This window comes from Canis aureus, chromosome 7 (assembly GCF_053574225.1).
Source record: "Canis aureus isolate CA01 chromosome 7, VMU_Caureus_v.1.0, whole genome shotgun sequence".
In the NCBI taxonomy this organism is placed as follows: Eukaryota; Metazoa; Chordata; class Mammalia; order Carnivora; family Canidae; genus Canis; species Canis aureus.
In genome coordinates this window covers 60543570-60557928 of record NC_135617.1, presented here as the reverse complement: position 1 = coordinate 60557928, position 14359 = coordinate 60543570, and the positions used below count along the sequence as shown (strand labels likewise).

At 41.4% G+C, this 14359-nt stretch overlaps 2 protein-coding genes across 6 annotated transcripts in view; one reads left to right on the top strand and one right to left on the bottom strand.

Moving 5' to 3' along the window:
* POLH (DNA polymerase eta) overlaps positions 1–10157 on the top strand; it is a 35986-nt gene extending 25829 nt beyond the window's left edge. For 3 of the 4 annotated variants that reach the window (XM_077903880.1, XM_077903881.1, XM_077903882.1), the window contains 5 exons: positions 268–387; positions 1172–1295; positions 1809–1874; positions 5706–5875; positions 8665–10157. In XM_077903880.1, coding sequence (XP_077760006.1) covers positions 268–387; positions 1172–1295; positions 1809–1874; positions 5706–5875; positions 8665–9559 — 1375 coding nt within the window. In that variant the 3' untranslated portion in view covers positions 9560–10157. Of the gene's footprint in view, positions 1–267; positions 388–1171; positions 1296–1808; positions 1875–5705; positions 5876–6088; positions 6386–8664 lie in introns of those variants that run through there. The other variant, XM_077903883.1, reaches the window with a different exon arrangement.
* GTPBP2 (GTP binding protein 2) overlaps positions 1–14359 on the bottom strand; it is a 43872-nt gene that overhangs the window by 23063 nt on the left and 6450 nt on the right. Inside the window, exon 12 of one of the 2 annotated variants that reach the window (XM_077903884.1) lies at positions 9422–14342. The exons of the other annotated variant lie outside the window; for it this stretch is intronic. Coding sequence (XP_077760010.1) covers positions 14166–14342 — 177 coding nt within the window. The 3' untranslated portion in view covers positions 9422–14165. Of the gene's footprint in view, positions 1–9421; positions 14343–14359 lie in introns of those variants that run through there. 2 annotated transcript variants of the gene reach the window in all.

Sequence of the window (14359 nt, the reverse complement as noted above, 5' to 3'; positions counted from 1 at the left end):
TTTTATATACAGTTGATTTAATAACTAATCAATGACTTTAAACCTTTGTTTATGCTATTGTTAATCTTCCCAGGTCCTAACTCCCAGAGTATTTTAATTTCCAGAATCATTCAGTCTTAAACTAGAAAATTAATAGTTTACAGGACCAATATGTGCTCTCATTTTCCCTTAATCCTCTGAAGACCTACTTACACAGCAAAATTTCTTATGTCTGCTGCTAACCAGATACTTATGATGTGACCTGTAAATTCTTGTCTCTCTTATTAGCCGTAGTCTTGGAGGAAAGCTAGGTGCTTCTGTCATTGAAATCCTGGGGGTGGAATACATGGGCGAACTGACTCAGTTCACTGAATCTCAGCTCCAGAGTCATTTTGGAGAGAAGAATGGGTAAGTGGTTCCTAATACTTTTCAGTCATAACCTTTATGGAGATTGGTAAATTCAAATCTAGATAAAAGCATCCAGTAAAATCTAGACCTATCTTTATTTAACATTTGTTCCTCAAAGTAGTTTCATTCGTCTTTTTTTTTTAAAGTTCCCAATTTATTATTTTTTTTATTTTTTATTTATTCATAGAGACACACACACACACACAGAGAGAGAGAGAGAGAGAGAGAGAGGCAGAGACACAGGCAGAGGGAGAAGCAGGCACCATGCAGAGTGCCTGACATGGGACTCCATCCAGGGTCTCCAGGATCATGCCCTAGGCTGCATGCGGCGCTAAACCGCTGTGCCACAGGGGCTGCCCTTCGTTGGTCTTTTTGCTTAAAAATATTAGATCACTGTGGCCTGTCAGTCCAGTTTTTCATTTACCTAAGTAGGTTGATAGGCTTGGATATATATACACCATTTTTGTGTGCTAAATTGCTGACAATTCCTTTAAAATCTTTGTATTTAGACTTAGTACCAAAAAACTTGGGGTTATGAATCAGTGGTTTGCTCAGCACTTTTCCAAAAATACAAATGATGACTTGACTTTAAAAAGCATAACCACTGTCCCTCTCCTTGGCAATATATTGCACTAGAATTCATTGAGAAGGGCAGGGATTCTGTTAGAGGTGAGGGATACTTAATTTGGGGCAAATTTTTCTTTTTCCATGAAGGAGATAAAAGGGTAATTCAATGTAAGTATTTTATTTTAATAATTGTTTTCACATTTTTTGCTTTTATTAGATCTTGGCTTTATGCCATGTGCCGTGGGATTGAACATGATCCAGTTAAACCCAGGCAACTACCTAAAACCATTGGCTGCAGTAAGAACTTCCCAGGAAAGACAGCTCTGACTACTCGGGAACAGGTAGGCAGGCATTCTTGACAAGAACATTGCCTCTTTTAAAGGGGTTAGTGGGTGGGTTTTGGTAACTGTAGGAAGTTTAGTAAGTTAGATGAGACCTTTCTGTTGTAAAGCATGAAGTTCTTTGTGTGTTGAAAATTGAGCTTGATTTATTTTTTCCATCCAAGAAAAAATAAAATAGAACTAACTGAAGGTCAAAATTGAATTACTAATTTTTTTTTTGGTAGGTGGCAACTTGGAAGGCCTGGGATATTATGCCTCAAGTTTGTGTTTTGTTCTTTTTACTCAGCTGGAACATGCCTGAAGTTCACCTGATGGCATGCCAGCAGGAAAAGAAAATTAAAATTTTGTGCTAGGGCAAGTCAGAAGGTTTTTATAATCTGGTGATCCCTTGGTTATGGGGGAGACTTGACTTTACACTTATATTTGTGAGAGAACTGAACAAATCCTCCTTTTAGTACTATAACAAACAAATATCATTTGAAATGATATATTAAAGTCTCAACACTTTTTTAGGTACAATGGTGGCTTTTGCAATTAGCCCAGGAACTAGAGGAGAGACTAACCAAGGACCGAAATGATGTAAGATTTTCTTTCTTTATTCTTGGGGTGAGCTTTGGGATTTAAATACCAGTTGTTGCTTACCTGGAAGAGGAATAGAAACAAAAATACAAAAAGATACCAGACTAAAAAAAAAAAAAAAGCAAAAATACCAGACTAAGAAATTTTAAGAAATCTTCCCTAACACTCAACATGATCTTTTGAAAACCTATGTCTGTGAACACAAGACCTGACTACCCCATCTCCCCATCTCCCTCATTACTATTTGCTTCTACTCTTGTATATTTCTTATCTCACCTACCTCCTGTAATCCTGAATATACAGTACATCTTCATCAGAGTACAGAGCCATTAAATAGCACACTCATTATTGTACAATAATGTACAAATGTAAATTATTGGAACTTAAACATAGTCCATGTGACAGAGATGTACTGGCAGTTTTAGAGACAGAGGATGAAGTAAAAATTTTGACATCTGATGATTAGTTTCTTTATCCTTTCCTTTAAAAAAATAGTTTTATTGGAGCACCTGGGTGGCTCAGTCGGTCGTCGTCTGCCTTTGGTTCAGGTCATGATCCTAGGGTCCTGGAATTGAGCCCCATGTCAGGCTCCCTGCTCAGTGGGTGTCTGCTTCTCCCTCTCTGTGTCTCATTCTCTCTCAAATAAGTAAATTTTTAAAAAATCTTTAAAAAAGTAGCTTTATTGATATTTTACATAAAATTCACTCATTTACAGTATACAGTTTGAACTTAGTATCAGAGTTGTTCAACCATTCTGCAATCAATTTAAGAACATTTTCATCACCCAAAAAAGAAATCCTATACCCATTAGCAGTTACTCACCCTAGGCAACTGCCAGTGTGCTTTGTCCTCATAGACTTACTATTTTGGACATTTCATATATGAGGACTAAGCCAATTTGTGGCCTTTTGACTGGCTTGAAATCTTTTGGTTAACAAAATAAATTTCAAGGTTCACTTATATTGTAACATGTATCGGTATCTTTTTTCCTTTTATGAATGAATAATATATTGTATGGGTTTACCATATTTTGTTTATCTGTTGATTGGTGAATGGATATTTGAGTTGTTTCCACTTTTTGGCTCTTATGAGCAATGTTGCTATGAACATTCATGTACAGATTTTTGTGTAGACATATGTTTCATTTCTCTTGGGTATATGCCTAGGATTAGAATTGCTGGTTCACATGGTAACTGGTTAGCCATTTTGAGGAACTACCAGACTGTTGCTGTACTACGTTACATTCCCAGCAATATAAAAAGGTTTTAATTTCACTATATCCTTATTACTGTCTTTTTCTTATTTTATCCATAGTGGATGTGAAGTGGTGTCTCATTGTGGTTTTCAAGTGTTTTATTGGCCGTTATCTTCCTTAGAGAAATTTATCAAGATCCTGTGCCCATTTTTGAAGTGGTTTATTTCTTCATTATTGCATTTTACGAGTTCTTTATATATTCTGGGTACAAGTACCTTGTCAGATAATTTGCAAATATTTTCTCCCATTCTGTTTTTTTTTTTTTTTCACTTTCCTGATGGTATTGTTTGATGTATTCTCTTGTGTTTCCACAACTAGGAGTCCTACAAGTCAACCATAAACTGTCAGAAATCATTCACAACTACCTGTTTGTCCTATGTTAGCTGAATTGGTGATGGTGAAGGTTTGTTCTTTGGTGGGGAACATAAACAGGGAGAGGATCCCAGTTGTGTTAATGGGCCTGTTTGCCTTTGTTCACTAGGTGTCGCTCTGTTCTCATTTCTTTTTATAAAGTTTCATAAGGCTTTAAAAGCCTTAAAGTGGGGCTTTCCCTCTCACTTTGTATCTAATGAAGCACAGTAGGGATCCCTGGAAATTTATCTGTCTTTAAGCTTAAAATAAGGACTTTATCCCAAAAGTAATTCTGGACATGAAAGATCCTTGTCACTTCACTGTTTAAAGTATTCTAGTGGCTTCCCTTCATACTTAAGTCCTGTGTGGATTTCTTTTATTCTATAATGACCAAAATGATTTGGTCTCTGGCTACTTCTCTGGCTACTGTCTTCTCCCCCTTCCTTCTCTGCTGTAGCCTCCCCCTCCACTGGCTGCCTTCCCTTTTATTTAACTCACCAAGCAATTTTGTACTTGCTGTTCCTTTGGCCTGGAGAATCTTTACTTAGATATTAAAATTTCCTCCCTCACTTTATTCAGGTCTCTGCTCAAAGGTCATCTTCTCCAAGAGGCCTTTCCAATACCCTATCACATCAGTAGCCTTCATCATTCTCTGCTTTACTCTGCTTCTTCTCATAGCATTTTGTAGTCCTTTCTATTACAGCCTACTTGTTTATTTCTGTGGCTCCTACTACAGGATTAAGATCCATATGGGCCTGGACTTTGTTTTGTTCTCTCCTGTATCTCTAGACAGAAGCTGATACATAGTCAGCATTTAGTTTGTTGTTGAATAGTTTTAGTCAACAAAGACTCCTTTGTAATTGCCAATTTGTATTGTCTGAAGATAAATTCTTATTAATTTTATTTACAAAATGTACAAAAAATACAAAATATATTCTTACCCCCAAAAATAGTTGCTCTTGGTTTGTTTGCCTTTGGGGGTATTTCTTGTCACCACCATCTTTTGATTTTGAGGGGATCCCTGTGTAGACTGTTTATCTTCTTACATCTCTGCTTCTTGACCTTTATTTCTTTGTTTTGTATCAACAATATTCAATTGCTTAGACTTCACTGAAAAGTGGATCAGTGATCCTGCTCTCTAAATGCAGGCTCACTATACTGTATCTTCTATAGATAGGGTAAAAGGAGGAGGTGCTAGTGGAAACTTCTGCACTAGCAGAAGACCAGATCCACTACTCAATCTTGACATCCTCCCTTGGATCTTCCTTTCAGACAATTACTTAAATGAGCCCTTCCTTCAGTCACAAAATAGAATAAATATTAGTTATAATCTTCCTGCATGGACAGCACAAAAAACGTTCAAGAAGAGTCCCCATTTTCATTTATTCTGTCCTGTTCCTATCACCTGTCAAAATATCCTAGATATTCTAATATTTCATCATTCAGGTTCTGTATGCTCCAGTTACTTCTTCTACTAATAGCATAAATTTTTTAAAGGATTTTAAGATTTTATTTATTTATTCATGAGAGACACACAGAGAGAGGGAGAGACACAGGCAGAGGGAGGAGCAGGGTCCTTGCAAGAGCCAGATGCAGGACTCGATCCCAGATCCTGGGATCACGATCTCAGCCAAAGGCAGCTGCCCAACCTCTGAGCCACCCAGGCATCCCTTTTAAAGCATTTTATTTATTATTTGAGAGAGAGTGTATGAGCAGGGGGAGGGACAGGAGGAGAGGATTAGAGAAGCAAGCTCTCTGCTGAGCAGGGAGCCCAAAGTGGCACACTGGATCCCAGGACCCTGAGATCACAACCTGAGCTGAAGTCAGATGCTTAACCCACTGAGCCACTCAGGTGCCCCAGCACAAAATATTTTTAAAAATGAAATATCACTGAGGCACCTGAGTGGCTCAGTAGGTTAAGTGTCTGACTCTTGCTTTCGGCTCAGGTCATGATCTTGCAGTCCTTGGATCCAGTCCCATGTTGGGCTCCACACTCAGCAAGGAAACTGCTTGAACTTCTCTCGCTCTGCCCCTCGCCCCCACTTGTGCTGTCTCTCCTCGTTTCTCCCATAAAATAAATAAGCCTTAAAAAAAAATTAAGCGTGACAATTTCTAAACCATTCTGTCATGCTGGTTCTTTTAATTTCCTCTCACACGGTTCAATATATAGAATCCAGATGTTCACAATAACTGTAGTTCTGGTCTCAATCCTTTTATATCCACAGAATGACAGGGTGGCCACCCAGTTGGCTGTGAGCATTCGTGTACAAGGAGACAAACGTCTCAGCAGCCTGCGTCGCTGCTGTGCCCTTACCCGCTATGATGCTCACAAAATGAGCCATGATGCATTTGCTGTCATCAAGAACTGTAACACTTCAGGAATCAAAACTGACTGGTGAGTTTAATTTTATCTTGTCTTTGCAGAAGACACCTGTGCCCTGATTTGCTCTAAGTCATGGGTATATAGTTCTCCAGCTGGGGTAGGTTCTTGGTGACTTTGGCCAGTAGGACCTATCAGAGAGGAATGGGAGAACACAACAGAAACCCCAGAAACAAGGCAGCTCAGTTACAGCTGCTTTGCCTACATTGGGTGCATTCCGGTTCTCAGGGGTGTGTTTCAGAGGCAGTGTACACCACAATCATCCCTGTCTTTGCTGCAAGCAGAGGGAACAACCAATTGCCTGTGTGAGTATGGAACTCAAGTTTCAAGGATACACTTAGGAACTCAACACTTAAAAAAAAAAAAAAGGAATTCAACACTTAATTGTTCTATCTTAAAACCATCTTTCTGGATAATGAAAATGACCTAGATTTAGATTCATGGATAATCTTCATTCTAACATTCCCAACTCAATTACAAGGTCCACTGCTATAATACTAAATGTCATATTAAATTTCATTTTATTTGGTAATGAAAAATAACCAAATATATGATTGGAGTGTGTTTATTGTTCAGATATTAATGATTTTCAGTATTGGAATCCTCTATTTAACATAGCCTGTTACATTGAAAAAAGAATTCCTAATTCACAATGGAAATAAATTATGTGAGAAACATAAATTGGTTGTTTATAGATCTATGCTGAAGATTATAAATAAAAGTTTAACCTGAAACTAATGTGACATTAGTTATGTCAACTACAAATAAACAAAATTTCACTGAACACCTATTGCTTATCTAAATATGTGTTTATTACTACTGCATGTGCAGACCTACAATATGATAGGGTCTCTAAAGCTGGAATCCTTGTTCTTTGTGTGGAATAATTTATTTGACTTTTACTTCCTGGTATAGGTGTTTATTTTCAAATATTGAACAGTTTCACTGAACTAAATGATAAATAGGATTCTATGTTCATATGAAACCTTAAAAATTGACAGACTCTAACAAATACTTACTGGGAAACTTACTGACATGGAAACATCAAAATGATCTGATTATAAGACTTTACAAAAGTATGAAACCAGAGGATAGTGAGATAACTGTCATAACAATTTTATCTTATTTTATTTTTTTAAGATTTTATTTATTCATGAGAGACACATACAGAGAGAGGCAGAGACACAGGCAGAGGGAGGAGCAGGCTCCATGCAGGGAGCCGGATGTGGACTAGATCCTGGGTCTCCAGGATCAAACCCCCCCGGGCTGAAGGCGGCGGTAAACCACTGAGCCACTGGGGCTGCCCCATAACAATTTTAAAACAGCATTTACTCTTCACCTCATTGAGGGGCTAATCTGTATATAAAACCATGTTGTAGGGCAGCCCCGGTGGCTCAGCGGTTTAGCGCCACCTTCAGTCCAGGGTGTGATCCTGGAGACCCAGGATTGAGTCCCACGTCCAGCTCCCTGCATGCAGCCTGTTTCTCCCTCTGCCTGTGTCTCTGCCTCTCTCTGTGTCTCTCATGAATAAATAAATAAAATCTTAAAAAAAAATATTGTATCTTCTGAAATTCAACTAATGTGAAAATTGTTTGAGTAATTAGACATAATGAGTTAACTCTATGACAGGAATTTTTTTTTTTTTTTTATGATAGAGAGAGAGAGAGAGAGAGAGAGAGGGAGGCAGAGACACAGGCAGAGGGAGAAGCAGGCTCCATGCACCGGGAGCCCGACGTGGGATTCAATCCTGGGTCTCCGGGATCGCGCCCTGAGCCAAAGGCAGGCACTAAACCACTGCGCCACCCAGGGATCCCTATGACAGGAATTTCCTGACATATTTCTGAGACTAGGATAGGTAATTCCAGTTGTAGAATTTCATTCTCTAGAAACTCAAGTTGAAAAGTCTGTCCGAATGAGGGTTAAGCAGTACACTCTTTTTTTGTTTTTTTTTTTTTTAAGATTTTATTTATTCATTCATGAGAGACACAGAGAGAGACAGAGACACAGGCAGAGGGAGAAGCAGGCTCCATGCAGGGAGACAGACGTGGAACTCGATCCCGGGTCTCCAGGATTACACCCTGGGCCAAAGGCGGCACTAAATCGCTGAGCTACCTGGGCTGCCCAAGCAGTACACTCTTTAAAAATAGAATGAGTGGGATGCCTGGGTGGCTCAGCAGTTGAGCATCTGCCTTTGGCTCAGGGCATGATGGGGTCCTGGGATCAAGTCCAGCATCGAGCTCCTGGCAGGGAGCCTGCTTCTCCCTCTGCCTGTGTTTCTGCCTCTCTCTGTGTGTCTCTCATGCATAAAAATCTTAAAACAAAAAACAACAACAACAACAACAACAAAACAGAATGGGTAATAGGATTTTTTTCCAAGAGACTTCCCAGTCTAAATATTCTAAAGCTTTTTTGTTGCCCTGAATAAAATTCCTTCCCTCAACCCTGAATTACAGCTACTCTGATGTATCTTCTGATATATCTTATGAATACCTAGGTGTAAGGGGATCCAATTTATATATGTCTGATCTGGTTAAGTGTTTACCAAGTCAGCAATTCTCAAGATGGGTCCTAAGCCAGCAACATCAGCATCACCTAGGAACTTATTCTCTTGACTTGACTTGAATATGCCTAGGAAGGCATATTCTCTGCCTATCCCAGCTCTATTGAATCTGTATTAATCTCATACCCTAAAATTTAAGAACACTGCAATAATAGTTTCTTCTTGTGGCAGAACCATAATCACAGTCATTTACAAACTGCATCTGTGACCAGGTGCTAATCTTGTTCCTTTACTTTCTATACAGGTCCCCTCCCCTCACAATGCTTTTCCTTTGTGCTACCAAATTCTCCGCTCCTGCCCCTTCATCTTGCACAGACATCACCACCTTCTTGAGCAGTGACCCAAGTTCTGTGACAAAGGTGCCAGTTTCCAGTTCAGAAGCTAAGACCCAGGGATGTGACCTAGCAATGACAGCCACTAAGAAAGCAACTACTTCTCTGGAATCATTCTTCCAAAAAGCTGCAAAAAAGCAGAAAGTCAAAGAAGCTTCACTGTCATCTCTTACTGCCACTGCCCAGGTGCCCATGAGCAATTCACCATCCAAGCCCTCCTTACCTTTCCAAACCAGTCGTACTACAGGAATTGAGCCCTTCTTTAAGCAGAAGAGTCTACTTCTAAAGCAGAAACAGCTTAATAATCCTTCGATTTTCTTCCCTCCACAAAATCCACAGTCTAGTCCTGAAGAGTTAACAAACGGTTTTCCAACAGAGTATCCAAATTACACAGACCAAAATTTGGTCTGTCAAGCAGTACCAAAGCTAGGAACCTCTAAAACAACTCCTACAGAGCTGGATTTGACCCAGAACAGCCCAAGCAGGCTTGCTTCTTCCAGTTCTGCTCTGGAGGTGGCTCAGAAGTCAACTACAACTCCAAGTCCTATGGCAGCTGAGGACCAAGTGCCCTGTGAGAAGTGTGGCTCTCTGGTACCTGTATGGGAGATGCCAGAACATACGGACTATCATTTTGCATTGGAGTTACAGAAATCCTTTTTGCAGCCCCACTCCTCAACTATGCAGGTTGTTCCTGCCAGTTCTCAAAGCAAAAGAAATCCCAAAAGCCCTTCAGCTTCCAATAGTAAGCGAACTAGGCCTGAGGGCATGCAGACATTGGAATCATTTTTTAAACCATTAACACACTAGTGGTGGCCTCAGGCTTACTGCAGGGTTTTAATATTTTACCTGGAAACAAGGAGATGGAAATATGTTCACTTCTCAAGGAAATCTATAACTTTATGAAATTTTTAGTAAGATAAATAATCCAGTTAGGTGCTGAGTTAAAACTCCCATCTCTTCACATGCATGGATTCTAATTCCATTGCTGATAGAGATGTAAAAACTAATTTATCATTGCAGAGATACAAATGCTTTGAGTTTTTAATCATTAGAGTTTAGGGAGGCAGTGTCAGAGTACAAATATGTGGGCCTTCAAGCCTAGGAGAGGCACTTTCCACACTTTTCCTCATCTGTAAAACTGATATGCGTTACAGATTATGGGAGATTAAGGACAATGTATTTAAAGTACAGAGCTTAAAGATGGCAGAAAAAGGAACTGGATGAGAAAAAAACAATTTAAAAAAACCTTTTCCCCAAGCTCTGTGACAGGGGCAGTTCAGATAATGCTTTGACCAAAATGTGATGTTTGAGATCAGGTGAAGACCTGAAACCCTCAAGTGATAACATGCTTAGGGCAGGCCTCTGTTCACAGAAGCTGCTCAATAAATACTGAATTTGGGACGCCTGGGTGGCTCAGTGGTTGAGCGTCTGCCTTTTGCTCAGGGTGTGATCCCGGAGGCCTGGGACTGAGTCCCACATCAGGCTCCTTGCATGGAGCCTACTTCTCCTCCCTCTGCCTATGTCTCTGCCTCCCTCTCTGTGTCTCTCATGAATACATACATACATACTGAATTTCATACAACTAAACCCTATTTATGGCCACAATTCTAGCCACTGGCCCTTCTACCTCCTGCATTTGATCTAATGTAGAATAAGATTGTTAATGGGCCAGTTCAGAAACTCTGTTTAGACTGGGTAAGTCACAATCAGAACTAGATCATCTCTAGAATCTTGCTAGGCTGAGTGTGATTTTGAGAAACAGCATCAGTGTCATCCCTTGATGACACTCACCCTTGTTAGAAACTCAGCCTCACCCCTATGGAATCAGAATCTGTATATTAACAAGATTCTCCAGGGTGTTTGAGTAATACCAATCTAGAAGATGCCTAGAAGATGCCATGGCCAGTTGTGGGTTTGCAGAGGGCAATGACATTTCTTTAAATCCTGAAGTAGAATAGGGTTTATTGTAGCTTTCTGCACTTGTCCACATATATAGTACTGTATTTTTAATCTTTGTTCTTTGTTCTTATATGTGGAAAGTCAGCTTTTTTGATATGGGAAACCTTGCGTTACACAGAACCCAATTGCAAATGAACTGAACTAGGTGGTGTTGGGGGAAGTGGGTCGGAAGTATGGGGTATATATCCCTCCATCTCATATATAACACACAAACCAACTGCTTTTCAAACGTATTTATAAATTGCAGGTCTATATTTAGTTTGAAGAAGGGAGTAGCATTTGAAAAATACTGAGTGGACCAGAAAATTATTTCTTCAAAAATATTTTCCTCTTGTGGCAGTTGAATAGTGTGTACATGGCCCTTTCCCTACCATATCTGTAGTTTCTTGAAGTCAAGAATTCTTCACAGTGCCTTGCACATAGTAGGTACTTGATACTCACTGGATGAAACATATGTAGTAATTTTAGATTACTAGAACTGGAACAGTAAAATTGTACATGCTACTGGTGGGGGGGGGCTGCCTTAAACATCTTTTTATCTTAAATGTTCCTTTAATATAATAAGGTATAGTTCACTGGTTCCTGAAGATGTCTCATTAAGTGCTGATCATTTTCTAAAGTCTCCTTTCTTAATCTAGTGAAAAATTAAAAAAAAAAAAAAAAAAAGGCCTAAAATGAAGCAATACTCTCGGGTCCTATACGGATTAAGTGGAACAAATGTTGAACATGTTGGTTGGTTGGAAAGAGTCATACAGAAAAGCAAAGTGGTAGAAACTTTGGTTTTGTCGGTATAGAGGCCAAGACAGGTGGGGATAGTGGGTAACTAGTAACAATAACAGCAGCACACCTGTTTTCTTGGAAATGCCAACCGTGCCCCACGTACTGGGAATAAGCCCGTGGAAGGGACAGCACACAGACATGTAAAGGTCAGTGTTGGGTGAAAACCATAGCACCTTTTTGTTGAATACAACCTTTTCTCAGCTGTTTATCAACAGTTGCACATAGGAAGTAAATGGCTTAGTCCCCAACACAGGAGGAAGTTGGCTTCTTACAGTAGCAAGTTAAGCCACTGATATTTTTAAAAGCAGCAGAGCTTGAATAGTTAGGAAAGCTATTAATTTAATACTATGGGGGGCAGCCCCTGTGGTGCAGCGGTTTGGCGCCGCCTACGGCCCGGGGTATGATCCTGGAGACTGGGGATCGAGTCCCAGGTCGGGCTCCCTGGATGAAGCCTGCTTCTCCCTCTGCCTGTGTCTCTGCCTCTCTCTCTCTCTGTGTGCCTCTCATGAATAAATAAATAAAATCTTTAAAAAGAATTTAATATTGTGGGGACAGAGGTACCTGGGGGCTCAGTCAGTTGAGCATCCAACTCTTGATTTCAGCTCAGGTCATGATCTTGGGGTCTTGAAATTGAGCCCTGTGTCACGCACCAATTGGATGGGCACCAATTGGACGATTCTCTCTCTCTCTTTCTGTCTGCCCCCCTCCCCCACTGCTGCTTGCAGGCTCACACACTCTTTAAAAAAAAAACAAAAAACAGCAAAATTCTCCCACAAAATGCCTCATGGGACTCGGGCCACATTTATCATTAAATTTGTTTTGCAAGGACGCCTGTGTGGCTCAGCGGTTAAGCGTCTGCCTTCAGCTCAGGTTGTGATCCCAGGGGCCCTGGATTGAGTCCTGCATCGGGCTTCCTGCATGGGGCCTGCTTCTTCCTCTACCTATGTCTCTGTATCTCTCTCTGTGTCATGAATATTTTTTTAAAAAATTCTTTTGCATGAATAAAATATTTAAAAAATTATTTTGCAAGGATCAGTACTCAAAATGCAGCCCCATAAAACAGGTCAGGTACTCTGAACACAGAAATAGGAAGAAAGGACTAAGGTTTGGCCTTCAGCTCCAAGAAGCCAGTTTAGGCTATATAAACTTCACTTCAGGCTCTATTGCATTGCTAGGGAAAGTGTGAGGGCCAGATTACCGTGACTCTAGGATCCATTCTATTAAGTAGCTGGCATGCTAATCTCCAGATCTCTGACACAGCACAGGAGCAGGCTCCTCACCACTCTGACCACAGCAAGTGGCCAGTTCCTCAAGCAGTTGGTTACCTATCTTCAGCTGAAAAGGCAACAGTTTCACTTTCTATTTTACTCTTCGGAGAACTATGCAAATTAGCCAGAATACCCAGGTCACAGTACTGGAACACTGACTGCATGGGAAGGAGAGGAAAGGAAAAATGGTGAATGAGATACCAGATGGGTTCTTTCCCCATTCATGGCTCAGCAGTGTTAGGGTTTCACTTGTTTCTCATCCTGAAGAGGAATCTAGCCCTGGAAGCTGAGCCCGTATCTTAAGCATAAGCACAGTATGTTCAATAAAACATTTTTTATTCTGTACAATATATATGTATTTAAATATATATGTATATATATGTATGTATGGGTGTGTGTGTGTGTGTGTGTGTGTGTATGCAGAGAAACCTGAACCAACAAATCCCTGAGTCCGGGGCACCCAGGACATTAACAAAAGGAAAGGAGGGAGTCCATGCCCTAAAAGAGTAGGAAATATGGCAACATCTTTCCCTTTCCTCCAGGTTCCCTGCAACAGAGGGAGGACTTAAGTGGGAGCAGAAAGGGGGGTGGGTAAGGGTGGCAGGATGGGGAACTGTGTGTCAGGTCCCCAGTCACTAGTCTGGGAAAGTAAAACACTGATCCAGCATTAAAACCAACAAATCACTGCAGAGGAGGGGACAAGACAGATTGACATGCAGCTGACCTTCGGTATGCCAAACCTTAGCTTGGCAGCCCCACGCCTGGGCCAGCACAACAAATAGCACCTGTGGGGCCTATGAGCAGAGAAATGGGAAATGGCCCTTAAGTGAGGAAGGGAAAGGAAACAAAGCTGAGGAACAGACCTCATGTCTCAGCACAAGGTGGGAGCACTGTCCCTGTGCCATTTCTTCAGACCCTGGGCCACCAGATGGCCAGGAGCAAATGTCTTTTGTCCACAGTCAAGTAGAGATGGGCAACTTACATGGCCTTGAGAAGAGGTATAGAAAAAGGAGTGCTTTCGAGGACCACCCCTAGTTGTTGTGACAATTCCTGAAGTGCAAGGACCACACCGGCGAATCATGCCCAGTCCGGACAGTGGGGCCAAGGTGGCGGTGGTCAGCTCCCTCCAGTAGACGGGCCACGGGGTTGCCAGGGTTGATGAGCCAACCAGGTGGACACACAGCTGCTGAGCATTGCCCTGAATTCTCCTGTCTTCTCCCTCAGGACTGCCCCTCCCTGGCCACACCAAGCTTGGCACCTCTCCAGAAGTGGCAGGGAGCACAGGGCAGAGAGCACCGGTCTCTCCCTCACCTATTAACACAGAGCCGCCAACAGGGGGCAGCATGGCCAGAAGTCACCTTATATATTGTAGGGACAGCAATGGAGCTGTGCCTGCCTGGAGGAGTTCAGAAGCCCATGTTGGCCTGCGCCTCTCCTGCTGCAATGGCTTGCACATCAGTGACATGGCCGATGCCCTTGGTGACACCCTCCCGGAACAGCAGCTTGGCGCCCACCTTCAGGTATTCTGGGTGTTTCAGGAAGCGGAAACGTACCACTGCCTTCTCCCCTGTCCGCAGCTTGTCCTGCAGCAGATATGCCG